At 32.2% G+C, this 20,570-nt stretch overlaps 5 protein-coding genes across 7 annotated transcripts; 4 read left to right on the top strand and 1 right to left on the bottom strand.

The window, feature by feature from the left end:
* Positions 1–24: 24 nt before the first annotated feature.
* Positions 25–1,091, top strand: LOC122631145. Its single transcript, XM_043816465.1, has 3 exons — positions 25–341; positions 413–944; positions 1,059–1,091. Exons 1-3 carry the CDS (start codon positions 322–324, stop codon positions 1,089–1,091), a joined length of 585 nt encoding a protein of 194 aa, XP_043672400.1. The 5' UTR covers positions 25–321.
* On the top strand, positions 832–3,261 carry LOC122631303. Of its 2 annotated transcripts, none has more exons than XM_043816860.1 (4): positions 832–944; positions 1,059–2,603; positions 2,699–2,935; positions 3,012–3,261. In XM_043816860.1, exons 2-4 carry the CDS (start codon positions 1,211–1,213, stop codon positions 3,251–3,253), a joined length of 1,872 nt encoding a protein of 623 aa, XP_043672795.1. In that variant the 5' UTR covers positions 832–944; positions 1,059–1,210; the 3' UTR covers positions 3,254–3,261. The 2 variants fall into 2 exon arrangements, with proteins under 2 accessions (XP_043672795.1, XP_043672794.1); XM_043816859.1 differs by having other exon boundaries at positions 840–948; positions 1,055–2,603.
* An 84-nt stretch (positions 3,262–3,345) lies between these two features.
* On the bottom strand, positions 3,346–16,288 carry LOC122631144. Its single transcript, XM_043816464.1, has 19 exons — positions 16,148–16,288; positions 10,862–10,994; positions 10,415–10,514; positions 10,058–10,290; positions 9,827–9,936; positions 9,621–9,735; positions 9,289–9,521; positions 8,726–9,113; positions 8,107–8,655; positions 7,882–7,919; positions 6,747–7,460; positions 6,518–6,680; positions 6,217–6,453; positions 5,521–6,084; positions 5,315–5,442; positions 5,129–5,228; positions 4,389–4,587; positions 4,177–4,324; positions 3,346–4,108 (listed from the first exon to the last, which is right to left on the bottom strand). The coding sequence occupies exons 3-19, from the start codon at positions 10,488–10,490 to the stop codon at positions 3,946–3,948; spliced, it is 4,158 nt and encodes a 1,385-aa protein (XP_043672399.1). The 5' UTR covers positions 10,491–10,514; positions 10,862–10,994; positions 16,148–16,288; the 3' UTR covers positions 3,346–3,945.
* On the top strand, positions 11,734–15,754 carry LOC122631272 (F-actin-capping protein subunit alpha). Its single transcript, XM_043816748.1, has 3 exons — positions 11,734–12,133; positions 13,053–13,302; positions 13,403–15,754. The coding sequence occupies exons 1-3, from the start codon at positions 11,936–11,938 to the stop codon at positions 13,819–13,821; spliced, it is 867 nt and encodes a 288-aa protein (XP_043672683.1). The 5' UTR covers positions 11,734–11,935; the 3' UTR covers positions 13,822–15,754.
* Positions 16,289–16,320: 32 nt separating the features above from the next.
* On the top strand, positions 16,321–20,547 carry LOC122631271 (queuosine salvage protein). Of its 2 annotated transcripts, XM_043816747.1 has the most exons (7): positions 16,321–16,537; positions 16,695–16,704; positions 16,768–16,910; positions 19,340–19,502; positions 19,563–19,676; positions 19,790–19,975; positions 20,089–20,547. In XM_043816747.1, the coding sequence occupies exons 1-7, from the start codon at positions 16,442–16,444 to the stop codon at positions 20,325–20,327; spliced, it is 951 nt and encodes a 316-aa protein (XP_043672682.1). In that variant the 5' UTR covers positions 16,321–16,441; the 3' UTR covers positions 20,328–20,547. The 2 variants fall into 2 exon arrangements, with proteins under 2 accessions (XP_043672682.1, XP_043672681.1); XM_043816746.1 differs by having other exon boundaries at positions 16,322–16,537; positions 16,695–16,910.
* Positions 20,548–20,570: the final 23 nt, after the last annotated feature.

Genomic DNA, 20,570 nt, shown 5'->3' with positions numbered 1-20,570 from the left:
CTTCTTCTTCTTCTTTCTCTTCTTCTTTCTCTTCTTCTTCTTCTACTCCTGTGATTCCTGACGTTCGGACACTTTCCCTCGAAAGAATGTTTACTCGCCGAAATGGCCTTCGTCCGGGCTAACAAATTCTAATTTGTTTCCTATCAGACACCATTTTTGATAGAAGCTAGAAAATAAAAGCATAACGTTAACCTTCTATCGTATAGATCGTGACGTTCTGTCATATGGAAACGATATAGGAAACGACAAAACGCCGTCGTTTTTCAGTTTTGAATCAATGGCCACGAAACCGATGATACGATTTGTCAACCTCTCGGAGGAATGCAGCCAAGTTTGCTCAGGTAATCGCACCTGTCAATTAATTTATTCATGGTTAAGTTTGTAAATAATATCAGTTAACAAAAAAACGCAGATTTGTCACGATGATCGCACTACTAGTTAACGTGACTTGCATCCGGGACGATCTTAAAAATAGCAGAAACGTTCGATCGAGGGAAGCCAATCTGATCGTTCGAAATTCGAGAAGAGAGAACTCGCAAGGGAACACGGATTTGAAAATGGAAAGAGCTAAGATCAGAGAGACTCGAGATCAAAATCAACACGAAGAAGATTATGCGGATAAACTTATGAACCCCAATGAGATAGTCTTCGACTCGCAACCGAGTCACATGAGCAGATTGGCGCAGAAATTTGCTAACGACGCTCTTAAGTCTTTCAAGATGCGAGAAACCATAAATAAACTCGTGAATATCAACTCTTCTCGGAACAATACGGATACTTATTCGCTACTTTCCGTAGAAGAAAACTTCGCACGGAAATCTAATCTAAAACCGAATCATTCGAAGCATAAAGGCAAAAAGAAAAAAAAACGGAGGAGGCACAGACGTCGACGTAAACGACTGAAACATCGAGAGCCTCGATGGTCCAAGAAGGCATCCGCTAAGGTAGGTAAGACTCCATTACACTCTTTATTATCGTGCAAAGTTCATTATCGATAATTCTACGTAAATCTCATAATACAATATTCTGAAAACTTAAGAGTTTATTTATTCAGGCAGATTACGACTCCAAAAGAAAAAAGACTCTGGTAAAAGGGAAATCATTTAAAGGAAAAAAATCTAATATTCATTCTAAAAATAAAACTAAAAAGGCATTACACCAAGAAGTATCTGATGACGGTAAATTCGCAATTGATAATGTAACAGTCATTATGGATGTAGAGGACTACATCGATTTGACTGAAACATCAATTTTAAATACCGCGATAACTACAATTACAGATGCAATTACGAAAACAAATAATAAGACCGAACGAGACAACGAAAAGCGAAGTGTGATAGATCGATTGATGAGAACGACTACGAAGGATCCATTGAAGAAAAATTCCGGCGATCAAGGAGCAGAATATGCCGAATATTACAACGATATCGATGAATTCGAAGGGGAAATAGAGAAACGTCCTCGGGCCAGATCCGTTCGTCAAAGTTATACCATATCTTCTCCATATAATGACAATCCAATGTACTTTCAGCCGGAACAATTATCCTCGAACAGGAGACTTCAAAAGATCAGATCTAATCGAAATTTGAATGACAATTTCTATACCTACAATGAAAATTTTCAGGAATATCAAACTGAAAAGGATCCAAAAATGGATCAAGAAAACTTCGATACCAATTCACTAATTCTAAAATCAAGTGGAGATCAATACGCTTTACCATTAGATACAAATGAACAAAACATGTATAATAATTATGGATTTAATTTAGGAATATTGCAACCGGAACAAGAACAAAACTATCCAAATAATTATGGTTCATCGCTGCAAAAAAGCGATGAAAAATATCTTTATCCCTTAAGCGATAATACCCAAGAAGATCTAATGAACGATCACTTTCAATTACATTCCGAGGAAATTCCTACACCTCAAATTAATAACAATGAAGAAAATACGCTTGAAATAAAGAATCCTACAGACATCTATTCGGAACCATATGAAAAAACTTTTGTTTTACCTTCAGAAAAACAACAATTACATTATATTCCAATATACAAAAACAAGGATCAAAGAAATCATTTATATCTCGTGAATCCTTCCCAAATTGAAACTGGAATATATAATCAAAATAGTGCGGATACGACAATGGATATAAACAACAATTTGTACAACCCTTTGCAAAAGGTTGTTGATATTTTGCCTAAGAAAAATGTTCAACCTGTAGAAAGATTTTTGACTCCTGTTTATCTCGATCGCGAGGAAAAGTGGAATAAGAAAAATGAATCTAAGGATGCGATGACCTTGAACCAGCAAATGACTAGACGTGGACTTCAAAAGAGAGTTAAGAACACGAAGAATAAATCGAACGTTTATAAACAGTCGCTAATTGCAAAAAAAAAGGGGGAATCAAAAAAAGAATTTGTAGAACGTAAAAACGGTATTAGAAATCGGAATTCCGTAGAGGAGGACGTTGCGAATAGGCACCACGTTAATATTGCTGTTGCTGTTAACGAAACGAAAGAAGTTGCTGATCAGATACTCAATAGAATTGTCGATGAATTAGAAGAAATTAAGATGGATCATACGACAGATATAAATAATGAAGGTAATGATGATAATTGTGTGTGTGTGTACGCAGTGAGTGTTTCAAAAGTAATTTCGCAAAATTTAGTACGTTCAAATTGAAAATGTTCTTTCTAGGTTTACCCTGCAAACTGACGGGATCATGGGTGACAAACAAGGCTGGAGTGAGATTAGATATGAAAGTTTTAAATAAAAGTATAATAGTCACGTTGGCAAATCTCATACCTCAACCTTTGCACGAAGGACTTCTGAACACAACGTGGAACGTAACAGGCCATGCTCCATTCAGACATGGCGCACCGTTTTCCTTGCTCGCTTATGACAATCATACTAAAGCTGTAGCAATTTTCGTTGGCAAGTAATCGTATAGAAAATTCTTTCTAATAAATGGTTTCTTAATATTCATTTATTAACAATTAGTTGACCATAGGTTCTTGCAAAGTATGTCAAGGAATTGATACGATCCAAGGTGTTTGGTCGGTTGCACACGAGCCAAGAGACTGTCGAAATTTTCAAATGGCTATTGGAATATTTAATGATATATTCCGAAGAACTAAACTTCTGTCAGCGATAAAGGAAAAAAAGAAGGTTATTTTTCAGAATATAATGGGAAATAACACTAACACAACTTCAAACAACGTTTTTCCAAAAAATGAAAACGAAAAGAGTTAACTATTCATAAAAATACGATTATTCGTATATATTATTATATCAAAAAATATATTGTAAAGATTTGTAATAAATTGTTTATTAGGAAAAAGATATGGATCATTTTCTATATTTTCTCGAAACATTTTTGCTTTCACATATTATCGCTGAGACATTCGCGTATGGCATCGAGACCCTTCACGTATATCTGTAAAAAATATTGTATACAAGATATAAATATGTTTGAAATAATTATAAACTTATTAATAGTCATAGCTTATTACTGGATCGTCAAATTAATTTATATAATTTGAAATAATGTATCGCCCAAATATTAACGTATGACATTGAGACTTAGCACGCATATCTGTAAAAAATACTTCATATAGGATATAAATATGTTCGAAATAATTGTAAACTAATTAGTAGTTATAGCTTATCATCGGATCGTCCAATTAATTTTCCAAATAATGATCTAATTAAAAGACCTAATTAAACGTGACAATAAATAAGAAAATAACGCTTAGACGAAGCGTATGAATTCTACGTGCGATGAACACTCATCCCTGGGCTGTGAAAGACTGCGCAGTAGTGTTACCAAGCGTCGAGATACCACCGTTAAGTCGAAGCGTAATGGTGGGGGTAACTGTCGAGAAGAGCTTTACGCGCTCATTACTACTTATATATATATATATATATAATTATACTAAAAATATTCAAATATACAAATTATATACAAATATTTGTTTATAATGCAATATTAATGAATTTACCGTTAATAAACCTATTTGTTCAGTTTGCATTTGGTTTATAATTGGTAGTGTTATGCTTTGATCATCGTCACCCAGAGCATATTCTCTTATGTTAAAGTATGCGTACCTAAGTAGACATAATATTGCGATTAATTGAAATTATTTATGATCTTTCTATTGTTTTTATCATTTTACCCGATTTCTACACAATCCTTAACATCTGTTTCTGCAGGAAGTGGTTCGCTCACTAAAATAAATTTGATGTTTGGATTGATAGACTCATGTAACATTGCTCGCAACGTGTTTCTCTCAATGGAGTGATATTCCTCGTCTATCGAAAATACTGTAAGACATATGAAATATTATTTCGTTTCTTTATATATGCACTCGTCGATCTATGGCATTACCTTTCCTGAAATTATAAATCAATGGTTCTGTGTATGTCTTTGGTTTTGGTATTGATTCCGTTTCCATATCAGCACCACGATAACCAAGAAAAGAATACTCCACGTAAAGCAAATGAACATCATCGTCGAGCATGACTGAACTATTTTCAAATAGATTTATTTTAACGATCTGGATTATAATTGTATCCTTTTCCAATGGCTGCAATTTGATTATTCAATGAAATTATTCTACGTTTCCTTTTTAACAAAAAACTATATTTATTAATAATTAAATTTTAATGAAAATTCATTACGTATAATATATATGAATATGTTCAGAGTTGCGTATGTATCTACATAATTTATCTTTTTTTTTTTTTTTTTGCTTTTGTTTGCTCTGTTAAGGATAATCAACGAAGTAACTTCGTACATATTTTTTCGAAGGATTGTTCTTGTTATGCTCATCATCGGCAGCATTTCATGATTCTGCAAGTAGTTAAATCTAGTGCAAAGTTTCAAGGAGAAGCTCTGTATATAAGAAACATACAAGCTATTTTTGATTACTATAAATTTGGGAATAAGCGGAGGTACTCTTTCCCTTATATTGTTTCCAATAGTTTTCTCCAAACACTTCTAATATGTCAAGATCCGTGCTATTCAATTCTATATCATCGTGCGGATTCTGAACACGTTCAAAATTCTTATAAATATATTCGACGATAACTCTTCACAAGGACATATTTTGCAAATATAAATCTTACATGGGAAATAAAAGTATTAAACTCGTCCATATTCGTTTTCTCTTCTCGAGTGATATTAATATCCTGTTCTTCTTTATTTGTCGGAGTTGCCCATCTTGCACTGGATATCAAAACGTTTTATTATTTTATTTTATTAAAAACTATTGAACATTGATTCGATAGAAACAATTTTAAAATAATCTTTACATTTCGTCAGATCGTTTGGACAATAACGTTATATCGCTGTCAGATGATTCATTGTTGGCATCGTTATGGGTAACCAATATATCATGGGTGGAGCTATAGATGGGTTTTTTAATTTCTTCACGTTTACTTTTTTCCTTAATATTTGATATTACATTCGCCCGTGTACCTATACGTATACCGATCGTATTAATTCAATTAATTGATACATAATTATACTCGAATTTCTGAAACCTACTTTCAGAGTCATCAACGGCATCTTCGTATTCTTTATTTGATTTCTCCAATGGAGTAGTATCCTCTCGAAAAGTAGTCTTTCGAATCGATTGTTGATCCTGTTCCATTCGTGGAAGCAAACCTCGCTGCCTTTTGAATAAATCGACTTGCTCGACGTCGCAACTCAATCTCACCCATAAGGATAATTGTCCGAAATTCATACCAAGTGTACAAGATATAACGCTGTTCATAGGCGCGATATAATGTAACTTATTTTGAGGATAATCAAGTATATCCTTGATACATAATTTTGCTTTAGCCACAGCGTAAGTCGTTGTATTCTGTTCAACGACGTTCGCCTGAAAGATGACATATTCCGACAGAGCATAATTGAAGAACGTGGATAGATCCGGTATATGATAAACGAAGGACGAATTGAAGTTTAACTTTGGGTATTTCAATGTTGGCGTACAAACTGTCTCTTGGCCCCAGATGTTCCAACTGATGAATAAGGATACGTTGGAAAGATTCTCTTCTTGAAAAAGAACTGTCGCTGCCTATAACGATATATATATATATATATATATATATATATATATATATGTATGTATATGTATATACACACGTATATATAAAGATAAAAAACTATAATCGAGATGTTTCCAACATTTTCCTAATTTTTTACTAACAGATGTAGCAAGCTGCAGGGAGAGAACATGAATTTCCACAAGACCTTGACCATTTGTAATCAATAAAGGCGTTGAATTCGTCGAATATGGTGGTAGATCTATACATTCGTTTGGACACTTAAGACTGCAGCGTGACTCTTCGTCGTTTTCTGCTAACGGCTTTATCTGATCCTCCATTCGACATGTATGCGGTGACTTCATTGCTCCCATGCCTCGTAAATGACTCATGTTATTCACCTTTTAAACGGATTAATGATAAATAAATCATTTCGATCATCTTATCGTCACATTTTTTTCTTACAGGAATTTTGTTCGTATTTTTCAAATAACATTTGTCTAAAAGCTCTTTACATCTTTCCAAATGTTCCGTATAATTCTGTAAGTTCTGATTGTTATCGAAAGCTTTGCTTTTTTGCTCCGACAAATTCATTTTCCAGGATTCGAAAGGATTCATAGCGTCATAACTAAAAAGTTAGCATGTACATTGTCAATTAATTAATATCTTATCGAGCTAAAACAAATAAATTTACCATTTCGCATGAGCTGCGTCGGCGGCTTTTTTCGCAAATTGATCATCATTTCTTTTTATCAGCGACGAAGGGAAATTTTTTAAATCCTGATTTTTTACATCACCACTATATTTCTCATGAAATTGCTTCTTATAATTGGTGCAACAAAAATAACCACAATCTGATTCTGCGTGACATTTTTTCGAATCGGTGCAACTACATTCGCCGGTTTCTGTGAATTTTGTCACCTGATTTTGACTACTATATAATTTATCTTGATTAACTAAACAAGATCTTTTCATGCTACAACTTCTCGGATTTTGGAATTCGGTTTCTGTGGATCTCATCATCTGATTTTGATTACTACTATTTTGCAATTTATCTTGATTAACGGAACAAGATTCTTTCGTGTTACAACTTTTCGTATTTTGTGAAAATTGATCATAGCTATCTTCGTATTGTGAATTTTTGTTGATCAGATGTGTGTTTGATTGTATTGCTATATTAACCTGTCGATTCATCTCATCATTGTTGTTAATATCCGTTTGTATATCTTTTACGAGTTGCTTTTCATAGCGTAATGGAGGATTTCGATAAGCAGTTTGTTCTTCCATAGGGATTAAATTCTTTGGCGAGGAGTATTCTTTACGAAGAACATCGACGAGCGTTGCGAATAAATTTTTAAAATCTCTTGTTTGCGCATGATCTGCCACATCTGCATCTCTGTAATATAATCTGGTGATAATTTACAACAACAAATGTTGCTTTGTAATCGTTTTAATAATTGCCGATGAACGTCGCAATTATATTCATGATATATTTAAGGCATAGGAAATACAGGATCGTGATCGAGATATTTTATTTATAAGAAAGTACCACGATGAAACCGTAATTATATTAAAAAGCGACAAATTTGCATTCCAATATCTATTATACAAAATTCAATAATTTGAAATATAATAAATATAACGCAAGACAAACATTTTTCTAAGATTCTGACAGTCTCTCTCTATATTCTTCCTAACTATCTACCTAAATGGAAGCGCCAAAATTGTTGTTAGAATATATGTAAAAGACAATGAAGGCACTAACCGACTGGAGAATCAATTGTGTGTGTGTGTGTGTGTGTGTGTGTGTGTGTGTCGTATTATTTTACCTCGATTGGAACAACAAGGCACTCCGACTTGATAGGCCCTGATATGTTCCGTTTACGTTAATTCTATAATCAAGCCTTTTATTCATTAAAATAGTTCGTAAGGAGCCTAACTGGTTGATCTAAGAGTCTAGAGTCAGTCAAAAATGGCTATCTACTAATATATCTATCTTTCCACTCTTGACCATTTATAAAGGTATTCGTCGACAGGGTGGCAATTTTTTGTCAGCAGTTAGAATCACCAAAGAGCAGCTTTTCGAGGTTGACCACTTGCCTGTGTCTTTGGCTAAAGTCTTGCATGGCTTCGAAATCGACCACAGGAGGATCATCCGATTGTCCGATTCTTCCTCCTTTCAATGGCATACTGATCTGCACCTGCTCCAATAATTTTAGCATCTTTTCGCGTGACAAAGGGTTCTTTTCTTGATTAACCTCATGTTTTACAACCGTATGTTCCCGTGCCGACGATGGTTGATCCGAAGAAGTCATTATTGAAGTACCTTCTTTCGTTTTGATAGAAATTGAACAAGGTTCAAAGTCCGTTTGTACGCACTTGCTCAAGAAATTACATTCTTTTTGTATTGTATTTACACCTTTTTCGAGTTGTAAAACCTTGTCGAATGTCATAAAACATTTTCTACATGTTTGAATACTTGATGTCATACCTTTGGAAAAAAAAGAAAATTCCTCCGTTTGGGTATTTTTAGTTTTAACACTATCATTAGACGATTCCGCTTTGTTACTTGATTTATGTTTTTTATTATCATTTTGAATAATCTATCGAATATGAAAAATTAAATATTAATATGTTATTGAACGATATTCAATAATTCTTAACTCTACTTACTGCTAATTGTTGAATCATTAGAGTATCCATATTTTTCTGCAAATACTGAAGTTTCATTAACAATTGCTCATTAGCAGTTTGTAGGGCAACAATATTAGCTTGCTCAGTATTAAACGCTATTTTGAAGTTTTGTTGATCGGTAAATTGTTGCGTAAATTTCTTTTTCAATTCAACATTTTCTAATTCGACTTGGCCATATTTGGAACTTAAAGCAATTAACTCGTTATTATGTTGCTGCAAAATTTTCATCTCGTTTATTAAATCTCTTATTTGTTCATCTTTCTCGCGTAATGTTAATTGAGAATCTTTCGCTTTTATTATCTGTCCATCGATACCGGCTATTCGTTTCTTCTCTGCCATTAAGCAAACTGTTATTTCCTGATTATTTCTAGAAAAATTAATTGAATGTCAATAGGAAAATATCAATGATCCCCTGATTATCTGATATTCTACTATACAATTTTTCATAAATCGTGTAATCATTTTTACTTGTATAAATTATTTATATTAAATATAAATTATTAAGTATCATTGATAATTAAAAGAGGATGTAAAATGTGTACTTTGTTGTCTCTTCGAGGATTTTTTTGAGGTCGTTAATTTGTAGGTTCAACGACTCGTTTGTATTCTGAGCAGTCATCAATTTGTCGCTCAACTGTTTCATTTGTCGCCAAACCTTTATATATTCGATGTTCTCAACCACTTTCTCCTTTTGATTATTTACCACATAAGACTCGAGTTCCTTCTCTAACTGCGTTATCTGAGCCGACATTTCTTTTTTCTGCGTTTCTAATTCCTGTTAAAAAATTAATTTTCGTATAGCAAAATGCAGCATTCCATAGTTTATTTCATGTACATCGCGTTAAATCACGTCGATAGTTCTTGACTTTGTTACCTCGATTTTAACAAGATAATTTTGTGCTTCATTGTCGTCGTTTCGTAGTTGATGTGTCTCAACGATGCACTGGCAGGATGGGGCCCTTATACGACTGTTCTCGCTACGACAAGTTCTGAAAAACAATCTCGTGTCAATGATCTATCGCGATCTATACCGAGTGAATCATAATAAAGGAATTTAGTCTATTTACACTTTCTACGCACATGAGTCCCGAAGATGGTCTTGTATGAGGCCGACGACTTCTCGTTGGTGATATACCGCTCATTGTATGACTCAACAGTTGATTCCTCAATACGGATAATTTATTTTTTAACTGAAAATTCATTCATTCATTTTTTTTTTATCGAGCATAAATCGAATATAAATCGTAAGAAAAAAAGGCCAATGTCGATAAACACACATTTTCTCTTGATTTTAAAATTATTTTTCTTTACCTTGGAATTCTCGACCTCGAGAGCCGTTAGTTTGTTTTTATCGCTGAAATCCAAAGAAACGCATGCCCTTGGGTTAGAAGCTACTCTCATTAATTTTGTAGCCAGTCGCTTGATCTTCTCTTCCTGACAGTTGGATAACTTTTTCAATTTACTCGCTTCCTCGAGTAGTCGCAAATACTTGTCCTCCAACTGGTATCGATCGAGCTTGCACACCAAACGACGCTCCCTGGGATCTAACATTTTGACGTTTATTTTAAAACTTTTTCCCCACAGAAATTTTTATTATATTAAAAATTATGAAATACATCTGCTAGTTGAATGTTTTTATATTATTTAAATTCTATATAGATAACGAACCTATAAGACTACGACACGTCTCTATGCAAGATCCTTCCTTTACGGGCAAGATGTCTCGATTTGGATCGTCCGCCATTTCTTCAAGATTTTACCATACTTTCTAAAATAACAGTAACGTAAATCTATTTGTAAAAACAAAAAGTAAAGCACAATATCAAAACGTAATAAAAAGATCGATATAACGATCGCATGCAGAAAATTGCATCGAATTGAATTTTTTTTAAACACCGGCGCCACTTAAAATTGGCGCGTGATTCAAAAAATTGAAATGCAATTACGTATATCATATGAACGAATATGCTTCTGAAGAGGTATATGAAGGAACAAAAAAATATTGCGATGAGATGTACTATGTTATCAGAAGATAGATAGAGAGACAAGGAAACAGAGAGAGAAAAGAGAGAGAGAGACCACGCCTGATTGTGAATGCGTGTCGAGTGAACTTACGAAGATTCTGCTTGACTTTGCGATGGTGTAAACGGTCAAGATTTCTCGAGTGTCCCAGAATTGTTAAACCGACATCAGGATCTCGTATATTCTTCTTTCAAATTTCCCGCCGTTTTCCAAGTCTTGCAAAAATCTGTAAAGAAAAAAATTCTTTCCATTTCATTCATTTTATTTACTTTTACTTATTTTATTTACTTTATTATTACTTATAAGCAATCTATTAGTCACCCGTAACATTGTGAAAACTTATACAATAAACATTTATTTTGTATATATTTAATAATTGTTCGTCTCATACCTTCAATAAAAATTTGAACAAAATGAGACACCCGATATAAAGATAAAGAAATACTCCCAGACGAACGATTGCTGATTTATCGCCATAAGAATTTAAATTGCGAAAACATTTAATGATTTAATCATGTCGTTAATACTGTTGAAATATTTGCACACAAAATAACCAAAAGAAGTTCAAACGCACATTACACATTAGAATGCTTTTTTCGAGTATCGAAACAATGTTAGTCACCTCAATATTAATCGAACAATCGATTTATTTCCAATGGAACTGATCCTATCGACTTTGAATGTAGTATATAAGTGTTGTGTACAAATTAAACGAAATAGTTCTTTCGTACATTTTAAAAAACAATAATGTAATCAAACGCAATGAAACATTTTTAAAAAAGAATCTTTCATAAGAAAAGGAAGGGCTGAACGTTGTATGATTGAAAAGGAGAAAGATAGCGTGTGTAAGAGAGGGACAAAGAGGGACAGAGAGAGCGCGAGAGAGAGAGAGAGAGAGAGACAGACAGAGAGAATGAGAGAGGGGGAAAGAGAGAGAGAGAGAGAGAGAGAGAGAGAGGGAGAAGAGAAAGAAAAAAGAGGAAAAGGAAGGTAATCGTGTTTCCTCGTCCAGATGCGTCACGATTTCGAATCAGAATCGAAAGAGAGAGAGACGGTGGTGGTCACCGGGTATATGAGAGAGCGCTAGGGGAACACGTCAGCTCAACCTGCACTGCACGAACCTTGCTTTTGACATCGGCGGAGTGTGCGTGCCAGTGGAAAGGTAAGATGGCGGCGGACGGAGATCTGATCCCCGATCAAGAAAAAGTACGAATAGTTTCGGATTTTATACTCCACTCGCCACCGGGCGAGTTCAACGAGGTTTTCAACGATGTCAGGGTCTTGTTGAACAACGACAACCTGTTGAAGGAAGGCGCGTCCGGGGCATTCGCTCAATACAACAAGGATCAGCTCACGCCTGTTAAGGTACATCCTCGTACAACACACACAATCGCTCTATTTCCCTCGATCCTCTGGAATACTTTCTTTTTCTTTTTTATCTTTTATCCGATGCTCGTTTACACGATCTTTCGTGTAAACGTAGAGAGAAGTAGCCCTTCCTCGAAGGACACGAAGAAGATCCTTGTCGCCTCGATGCAAGATCGAATTTCAAAGTGGAGTACGACGGTGCCTGTTTGGGGCATCGCGGGCCTGAAATTTTTACCGATAACGTTAACTTTACACCGAAATCTACATACGATGATTCCTTTCTACTGATTTTACGAACAATTTTGATATTATTTTTCTGTGATACGTGCATCAAAATCGTCTTGACGAGAGGCACCAGCGATCTTGCTTGCAAGGAATGTGACCTTCTAAAATAAATTATCGTTATTTCATTGAACGTTTCTTGTCAGAAACACATAAGAATGTATTTTACGAGAAGTTCCTTCGAGGATCGTTCTTCTTTTATCAAGCATCGAAATACTATTTTGCTTGAGAATTTTCTTTGATTTAGGTTAGGAAACGATGTAAGGCTTACATGCCTCCTAGAGCCATCTTGAGGAATTGGTTTTTCTTTAAATATTACTTTTCACTTTTAACAACATTTATATTTTGATTTTATATTTCCTTTAGATAAAAAAAAAAGTTTTCTCTCTATTCAGTGAGATTTCATTTCATTTACATGGAGATATCTTTTACTTTGTTGTCTACACGTTCTTGTAAGAAGTAACGTATAGTTCACTGCTTGCGTATTGTAATTTTTGAGCGATTGGTTCATACGCTTTTATTTATTATATATTTATCTTTGTATCTCTTACATAAATAGAATGTCATTTTAAGTTTCATGCAAGTTAATCTATATTGCTTTTAAAATATATGTCGCGTGTATTTCTTTATCCAGATAGAGGCAAGCGATTATCCAGCACTTATAACAGAACATAACGACTTGGGGGGCCAAAGGTTTTATGATTCGCGTAGTAAGCAAAGTTTCAAGTATGATCACCTTAGAAAAGAAGCACAGGACTACGAACCCTATGAGCCAGACCCTGTAGCTGAACCTTGGAGATCGGTTTTACAAGATGAGATAACGACTTACACCCAAAATCACTATAGACACGGTGCATGTGCGGTTTTTGGGAGAAGCCAAGGAGGTATGTATATATATATATACTTATTTTTAGATTCTTATAACAAAATTACGTAGAATATTGCGATGATTGAAGACAAAGAATAATATTTATATTTCCACAGGTAATATAACGCTTACTGCATGTATAGAAGATCATCAATTTCAACCTAAAAATTTTTGGAATGGTCGTTGGCGTTCTGTATGGACTGTAAGTTTCAGTCCAAGTTCTGGAAGTGCAGAATTAAGAGGTAGCCTTAAAGTACAAGTTCATTATTATGAAGATGGAAATGTACAATTGGTCAGTAGCAAAGAAGTAAGAGAAAGCTTATCGATCTCGAATGAAAAACAAACTGCCAAGGAGTTGATCCGATTAGTCGAGGATTCGGAAAATGACTATCAAACTGCGATTTCGGAAAATTATCAAACAATGTCTGACACAACCTTCAAGGCCTTGCGAAGGCAATTACCTGTTATGCGAACAAAAATTGACTGGAACAAAATTGTATCGTACAGTATTGGCAAAGAGCTTAAAAGTCAATAGAAATAGATTTTTTTATATAATATTAAGAGAAATAATTGAAAAGCGCATTTTGCTGCATGGGTGAAGTCTGGACGTGTGATGTGCGCGGGGGCAAATACAATAGTATGAAACAATATTCTGTTAGATATATTTGACTGAAACTCATGCATGCTGCTCAAGGTTCCTCTAGATCTCTGTTACTTGTGGTTGCTATAAGAAGCAATGAAATTCTGTTTTTATGACTACTATGTATTTTAAGTTTTAGGAAAGTTTTACATATAGAATGTAAAAATTCTTGATTAAATTTTTATTTTCTTTATCGTATATATCCAGATAACTGGGACGAAATATTAAATATATTTCCACTATCGCACGTTTTCATTCTGATTGGATAAATAAAAGATGATAGAAGAAAATATATGAGAATCTATTAAATGACCATATTAGTCTGTGATGAGAGTTTATTATGGGTAATATTAGATTCGAAAAACAATTTATAATCGATATTCGTATTAATGAGGTAAAGGGGACCCTTGATTTTGTGTTGCTCAGTGAATATTATTATTAAAAAGATAAAAATATAGGGACTGTGCAAATTACAATATTGCATAGTAGAAAAAAATTTATTGCAAGAACTTGTAAATTTGCAATGATCCTTATTGAAGAGACTCAAGATTTGAGTTGTTAATAATTAATATTTTCAACTGAATAATTTGCACAAGAAAGAAATCTCATCTAACACCTAAGCCTCATAACAACAAAATAGCACAATAATAAGTCATAATAATAAAGTCAAAAAGTAAGCACTATATTGATTTTAATGCTGTCAACAAATACAGCAAACTGGGGCCATAGGTAATATCAGTGTCTCACAAGGAAAGACATCTATATTTTGATTATTTTTAATTTGTAATTCTATTTCAAATCTTGCTAAGTGTTCACGCCAATCAGTAGATAAACGATGGAAACGATATATAATTCAATTCTTTAACCACAATCTGTAGGCAACACAAGCCTACGACTTTTATTCAACTTTATATTTCATAAAATATAAATTTATACGCTTTTGTTAAGATATATTGTTTTATAATAAGTATATATATTACAGCGCAGATACGTTGCAAAGTTTAATAATACTGAATAAATTAAGTGTTAATTATTGCAACTTAATTTCTGTGTTAAGTGTATTGTGTAGTTACTCTATGAATCATTCAAATTAATTAGGACCATCAAGAAATCTTTTGGTGCTATCGCTTGCCACACATTACACAGCCAGACATGTACGCGAAAATGGAAACTAACAAAGTACATAATGCATTGTACATTGTAGAATGTAGCCTATAGCCTGCTGGAGCCTTAATCTGTTCATTTTATGTTGAGGGGGTATTATGTACATATGTTATTTGAATGAATGAATGCGACAAAGCACATCACCATTTGACTTGTCACACACAAGGATTCGAAACATGTGTGTAATAGTCTTCAAATTTTGTAAGTTACATCGTAATTCAGAAAACTTAATTTAATTGAGATATCAAATCTTTTGGAACTATTTTATTCATAAAAATTAAAAACCAACTATTACCCAACCGCAGCTACTTTCATCGAATATTCTAAAAGTACTGTAGTATGATAAACGCGGAAGAGAAATAGTTTACTATTATTGCTATTGCGATAAAAATACATGTAAATAAGATCTACATGTTATTCTCACGTGTTAATTTATATTACGTATGTAAATTACAAATGAAGTGTTAAAGTTTCGAATCTTCTCAAACTTTACAGAAAATAGTTGCCTATAATAACAAGATTAGGTATTACCTACAATCGAGTGTATCGTAAAAATAAGAAACGCATGTCCTTATGTAAAAATTTAAACACAGAATACATTTATCGTTTAAATTATGTATTATTAAATGTTATGATTGATTGAATAAAGTGACATGACACTTTATACTTTGGCTCTGTACTTACAAACATTATTCTTTCATTTAATGTTGCATTTTATATCAATGTTACTTTCAATGCAATAAATGAATTATATTTACATTTTTCTGTGTGTTTACCATGGATGAGACGTTAACCTAACAAAGTAATTAACAAAGTATTTCTTTGCTTGAAAATATCTCCTATTTCGTTTAAACCGATAACGAAGTAAACAAAATTTAACATATATTGCGTACAAAATAACCTCTCTTTATAGTAAAAATACATACGATACGCTTTCCGTGCAGTGTAAACAATCAATGCATCCATGTGTGCATCAACGTGACTAGATCGTGGTTACCTTATCTCGTATACCAATAGAAAAGAGAGAAATTCTTTAAAAATAAAACAAATTACTTACCTCTATTTAAAATACGCGTTAAACTCTTGATGTCCCTTTTAGAAGGAGTACTAATTCTTTCACGCACATCGTAAACAAATAAATCGTTTGACGTGACTAATTTTGACATTAGCCGCCATATTTGTTTATACCTTGATCGTTGCTAAACAGCCATCGAACATCGATCACGTGACACATGCGCACGCTCCAATGACACGTCAAGTTTTTACTATCTACATTTATTGTAATTTTCAGCAAGTTATCTATATTTCGTAACGTTTTCTTTTTATTAAGTATTATTATTATCATTGAAACATGGTTTTAATGCCAAGAGAGTCAGCAAAATTAATTGCCACTCTGTCAAAAGATGTTTTTATTGAAGACGAAGGTGTGAAAAATCTCGCTTGCACGGTTAGTAAATAGCAACAAGTTATATATATATATATTGTACATCTATTTGTCTATTCTCTTATCACTTGTACATATTACTCCTGTTTTTTTTTTGTTTTTTATAATCGAGCATTAAGAGCTAATAATAATTGAACATTAAGAGGATTTATTGTTACAGGTTTTAGAAGGTATTAAAAATCAAAGAATTCATATAAATAATTTTTCACAACATGAATTTCATCCCAAACCAGATGACCCTAGAGCCATTGATTGGATATTTTTATTAGATGTATTAAATTTTTCATTTTGGACCCAAAAAAATGCTAATAAATGGAAAGTCAACGGACAAACTGGATATTTTGCATTGTGTGCTGCGGTTAAGAGAGCTGTAGATGTAAGTTTACATATATATTTCTATAAATGCCAAGTGTAAGTATATTCAATGAATTTTACCCTAATTCTTTTTTTATTTTTATCAATATTTAACCATTGCAATATTATTAAATTATTAACTATTTCGTTAAAGCTTCAATAATTTGACATCTGCATTTATCCTCTGATAAAGATAATGTTTCTTTGGATTCTTTTGTTTCTGTTGTCGTTACATATTCATCATTGAACATAGGTTCATATTCTTCTATTAATTCCTGCACTTGCTCTTCATCTAATTTGCTATATAATTCTTTTCTTGTAGATTTTTTCTTTATTCTTTTTTCTCTCTTTGACACTTCCTTACGTTTAGTAAGCTTTTTTCTTTTCTATTACATACATGTATATATATATGTATATATATATGTATATATATATATATATATATATATATATATAAATATTTTTACTTTTAATTTATGTATAAATATTATAACTTTGGCATAAGATTAATCTGTACTTACCATTGTTCCATTGTCCTTTGGAAGTGTTGGAGTTAATTTCTTACTTTTTTCTTCAGGTGTCTGTTAAACACATAATTTATATAGATAGATATATTAAACAAATAAGCAATTTAAATTTCACCTGATCATCGTAGTAGTTTCTACAGCAAATTCTTTCCTTTCCTTTTGGCAAACGTCGTGCCATATAACATTGTACAAATATTTTCATATTTCGTAAAAGTTCTAAATAGAAAATTATTAATTATTTATATTTATTATATATATATATATATATGTCTGAACCATTATGTAAAAAAAAATAATATTTTGGAAGAAATTCTATACCATCCATTCGTTCTTGCTCCTTTTCTATCTTTTCATTATACTTCTTTATAAATATTGCACGTTGAGTATTAATACAATCAAATAGAAATTGTTCTTTCTCAATATCTTTTTTTTGCGATTCATGTCTTAATTTCCATCTAAAATATAATTGATACATGCCATAAACATAAAATAACTCTTAAATGTTTTTTACATCTCCTTACTTCTCTTCAATGGCCATAATCTTTTGTTCTTGAATATATTTCAATCTTGCTTCTCTTGCTTTTTTTCGTATGTGTTCTTTCTTACGCCAATCTACCAATGTATTAATCTTCTTTTGCTGCTCAATTTCAGCTGCTAACTTCTGTTTTTGTTTTATACTTTCGGAACGAGCCTTTGCCTTTGCAGCCCTCATCATCTGTTCTTCATGTTTTGTAATTATTAATAATTTCATTCTTTCTTTCAATATTTTTGCTTTTTCTTTCTGTGCTCGAATTTTTGCTTCCTCTTGCAATTTACGTGCTTTCCATATTTTCTTACGTGCTTCTACTAATCTTTCTCTTCTCTCTAATCTAAGATTATTAAAAATATTTATAAAATTAAAAAAAGATATTTCACTTAATATGCAGCTTTTCTTCATTTATAAAATATTACTTTTTCACTTCGTTTCGTGCTTGTTCTTCAGCATATTCTAATACTTGTTTTTCATGAGAAAGGCGTGTTCTTTCTCTTAATTCACGTTTAATACTGTCAATATGTAAGTTTCTTAAATATTTTCTGTATATGTTATAATCCTTTAAAGAACACTTTCCTTCCAAATTGCGTGTAATTAATCCAGCTTTTAGTAAATGTTTAATGTTATTTGCTTTGGAAAAAAAAGGTACTAAATGCTCATCGTGCAAAGAATCGTATGTGAATTTGATTTCATGACAGTATGGATCATATAAATTAAATTCTGCATCTGATGAGCTAGTCCACAATTTTTTTCCTATTTTACGACGTGTAAAATTGTAAGCACCTTCTGGCCCAGGTACCATTGGAATCTTAGATTCCAAAGGCATTACTTTCCATTTTGGTAATCCAAAATTGGGTATAGCCCCCTTTGGTTTGGGAATACTCTCAATTACTTTATCTAAAGCTCTAATAAAATCATGAATTTTTTATGCTTCCCAATACTTATTTATATATCTCTTTTATTATATGACAATATACTTACGTTGGTTTTTTGAGACTTATTATATCAATAGTATTGCAAGTCCATACCATTGTGTTTAATTAAAAGTTACAATGCTTTTTCAGACTATATTTACAGAATATTATATTGTTATTAAATAAATTTTAATATCTATTTTGTCTATTTTTATTGTTTCTTGTTAATTGATTTAAATAATATTCAAATTATCAAATGTCATTTTAATATTTACTACTGAGATGAATATAGCTGTCATATATTTTTACTTTTTCACTTTTGTTTTGCTTACACTTTCACAAGTATATTGTTATTTGTTAATTAATATTTACCCATTAATTATATACTCCTAATAATAATATGTAAAAATTGTTTATATATTAATTTTTGTATTGTTGATGATCATTATTACTTACATACGCACAATGTATATAACAGGAAGGTAAACCTATAACAGATCCTAAATACTATTCAGAAGTGACTCAAAATGAGCTTGAAGTAATCTTTCGAGGTGATGATAATCATACTAAAATTCCTCTTATAAATGAAAGAGTAAGGAATCTGCATCAAGCTGGACAAGTATTATTAAAAAAATATCAAGGTACAATTTCCAAATATTTGTGTTATATCGTTAGTAGTAACAATTATTATCATACTACAGGTACATTCGTCGAATGCGTAAAATCCTGTTCAGGCTCGGCAGAGAAATTATTAAGACTTATTATCAATGATTTTGATTCTTTTCGAGATGAAGCAGATTACAAAGCATATAAAGGTAAGTTCTATCGTGTGAATTCGAGAATGATCTATACAATATTATGCTATATATTTATAATGGATAATTAAAATGATATATATATATATATTTTTTACAATTATTTATTTTAGTAAGTTTTTATAAAAGAGCCCAAATTTTAATCGGAGATATTTGGGCTTGCTTTAAAGGACGCGATTACGGTCGATTTAATGATATCGATTATATTACCATGTTCGCCGATTATCGAATTCCTCAAGTTCTTATCCATTTTGGTGCTATCAGATATAGTAATCCCTTGTTAAGCAAACTTCAATCGGGTAAGTTAATATATCGTACTTGGTTTAACATATAGTAAATCTATGTTTCCTATAAATACTGTGCATTCATAAATTATAATAAATTTTTTTTTTTTAATATATCGTTTATGTAGATTTAGAGTTGGAATCGGGAAGTTCGGAAGAAGTAGAAATCCGTGGCTGTTCGATAGATGCTATCGAGCGTGTAAATAACGAAGTTAAAAAATTAATTGGTTCTTATCCTGACTTAAATTTGAAGGAAACTGATATTAATAGTACCTTAATCGATCATTTTTTGTGGGACTATCGTCGACAACATGCTGAAGAATTAGAAAGTATACCATTTCATAAAACTAGGTGTATCTATTATTAATTTCCTTCTAACGAGAGATACTCATCATTTATATTTTTTTGAATTAAACTTATATTATATTTAATCAAATTATCTTATTCAAATCTAAAATATATTTTAATGCATTGTAAAAATAAAAAAAAAAAAAAAAATAAAAATTGAGGAGCGTAAAAATGTACTTACTGAGATTTGATACAAGGAAATACATTTAGTGATACAAGAAATCACAGTAAACGATAAAGATGAGCTAATTTATTGCAAGAA

Source organism: Vespula pensylvanica, chromosome 8 (assembly GCF_014466175.1).
Source record: "Vespula pensylvanica isolate Volc-1 chromosome 8, ASM1446617v1, whole genome shotgun sequence".
Classification (NCBI taxonomy): domain Eukaryota; kingdom Metazoa; phylum Arthropoda; class Insecta; order Hymenoptera; family Vespidae; genus Vespula; species Vespula pensylvanica.
Note: the sequence above shows the minus strand (reverse complement) of the source record. Positions and strands in the feature narration are given on the sequence as shown.

Excerpts from the sequence above, each read along its gene's own strand:
- LOC122631303 (XM_043816860.1), top strand. The coding sequence starts at position 1,211 with ATGGATGTAGAGGACTACATCGATTTGACTGAAACATCAATTTTAAAT. Across the intron at positions 2,604-2,698 it reads GACAGATATAAATAATGAAG|GTTTACCCTGCAAACTGACG; the intron begins GTAATGATGATA and ends TGTTCTTTCTAG. Across the intron at positions 2,936-3,011 it reads AGCTGTAGCAATTTTCGTTG|GTTCTTGCAAAGTATGTCAA; the intron begins GCAAGTAATCGT and ends AGTTGACCATAG.
- LOC122631144 (XM_043816464.1), bottom strand. The coding sequence starts at position 10,490 with ATGGCGGACGATCCAAATCGAGACATCTTGCCCGTAAAGGAAGGATCT. Across the intron at positions 9,736-9,826 it reads AGACCATCTTCGGGACTCAT|AACTTGTCGTAGCGAGAACA; the intron begins GTGCGTAGAAAG and ends ATTGTTTTTCAG. Across the intron at positions 5,229-5,314 it reads TCCAAACGATCTGACGAAAT|TGCAAGATGGGCAACTCCGA; the intron begins GTAAAGATTATT and ends TTTGATATCCAG.
- LOC122631271 (XM_043816746.1), top strand. The coding sequence starts at position 16,442 with ATGGTTTTAATGCCAAGAGAGTCAGCAAAATTAATTGCCACTCTGTCA. Across the intron at positions 16,911-19,339 it reads CGGTTAAGAGAGCTGTAGAT|GAAGGTAAACCTATAACAGA; the intron begins GTAAGTTTACAT and ends TGTATATAACAG. Across the intron at positions 19,677-19,789 it reads AGATTACAAAGCATATAAAG|TAAGTTTTTATAAAAGAGCC; the intron begins GTAAGTTCTATC and ends TATTTATTTTAG.
- LOC122631272 (XM_043816748.1), top strand. The coding sequence starts at position 11,936 with ATGGCGGCGGACGGAGATCTGATCCCCGATCAAGAAAAAGTACGAATA. Across the intron at positions 12,134-13,052 it reads ATCAGCTCACGCCTGTTAAG|ATAGAGGCAAGCGATTATCC; the intron begins GTACATCCTCGT and ends TTCTTTATCCAG. Across the intron at positions 13,303-13,402 it reads TTTTGGGAGAAGCCAAGGAG|GTAATATAACGCTTACTGCA; the intron begins GTATGTATATAT and ends ATATTTCCACAG.
- LOC122631145 (XM_043816465.1), top strand. The coding sequence starts at position 322 with ATGCAGCCAAGTTTGCTCAG. Across the intron at positions 342-412 it reads ATGCAGCCAAGTTTGCTCAG|ATTTGTCACGATGATCGCAC; the intron begins GTAATCGCACCT and ends AAAAAAACGCAG. Across the intron at positions 945-1,058 it reads CCAAGAAGGCATCCGCTAAG|ATTACGACTCCAAAAGAAAA; the intron begins GTAGGTAAGACT and ends TTATTCAGGCAG.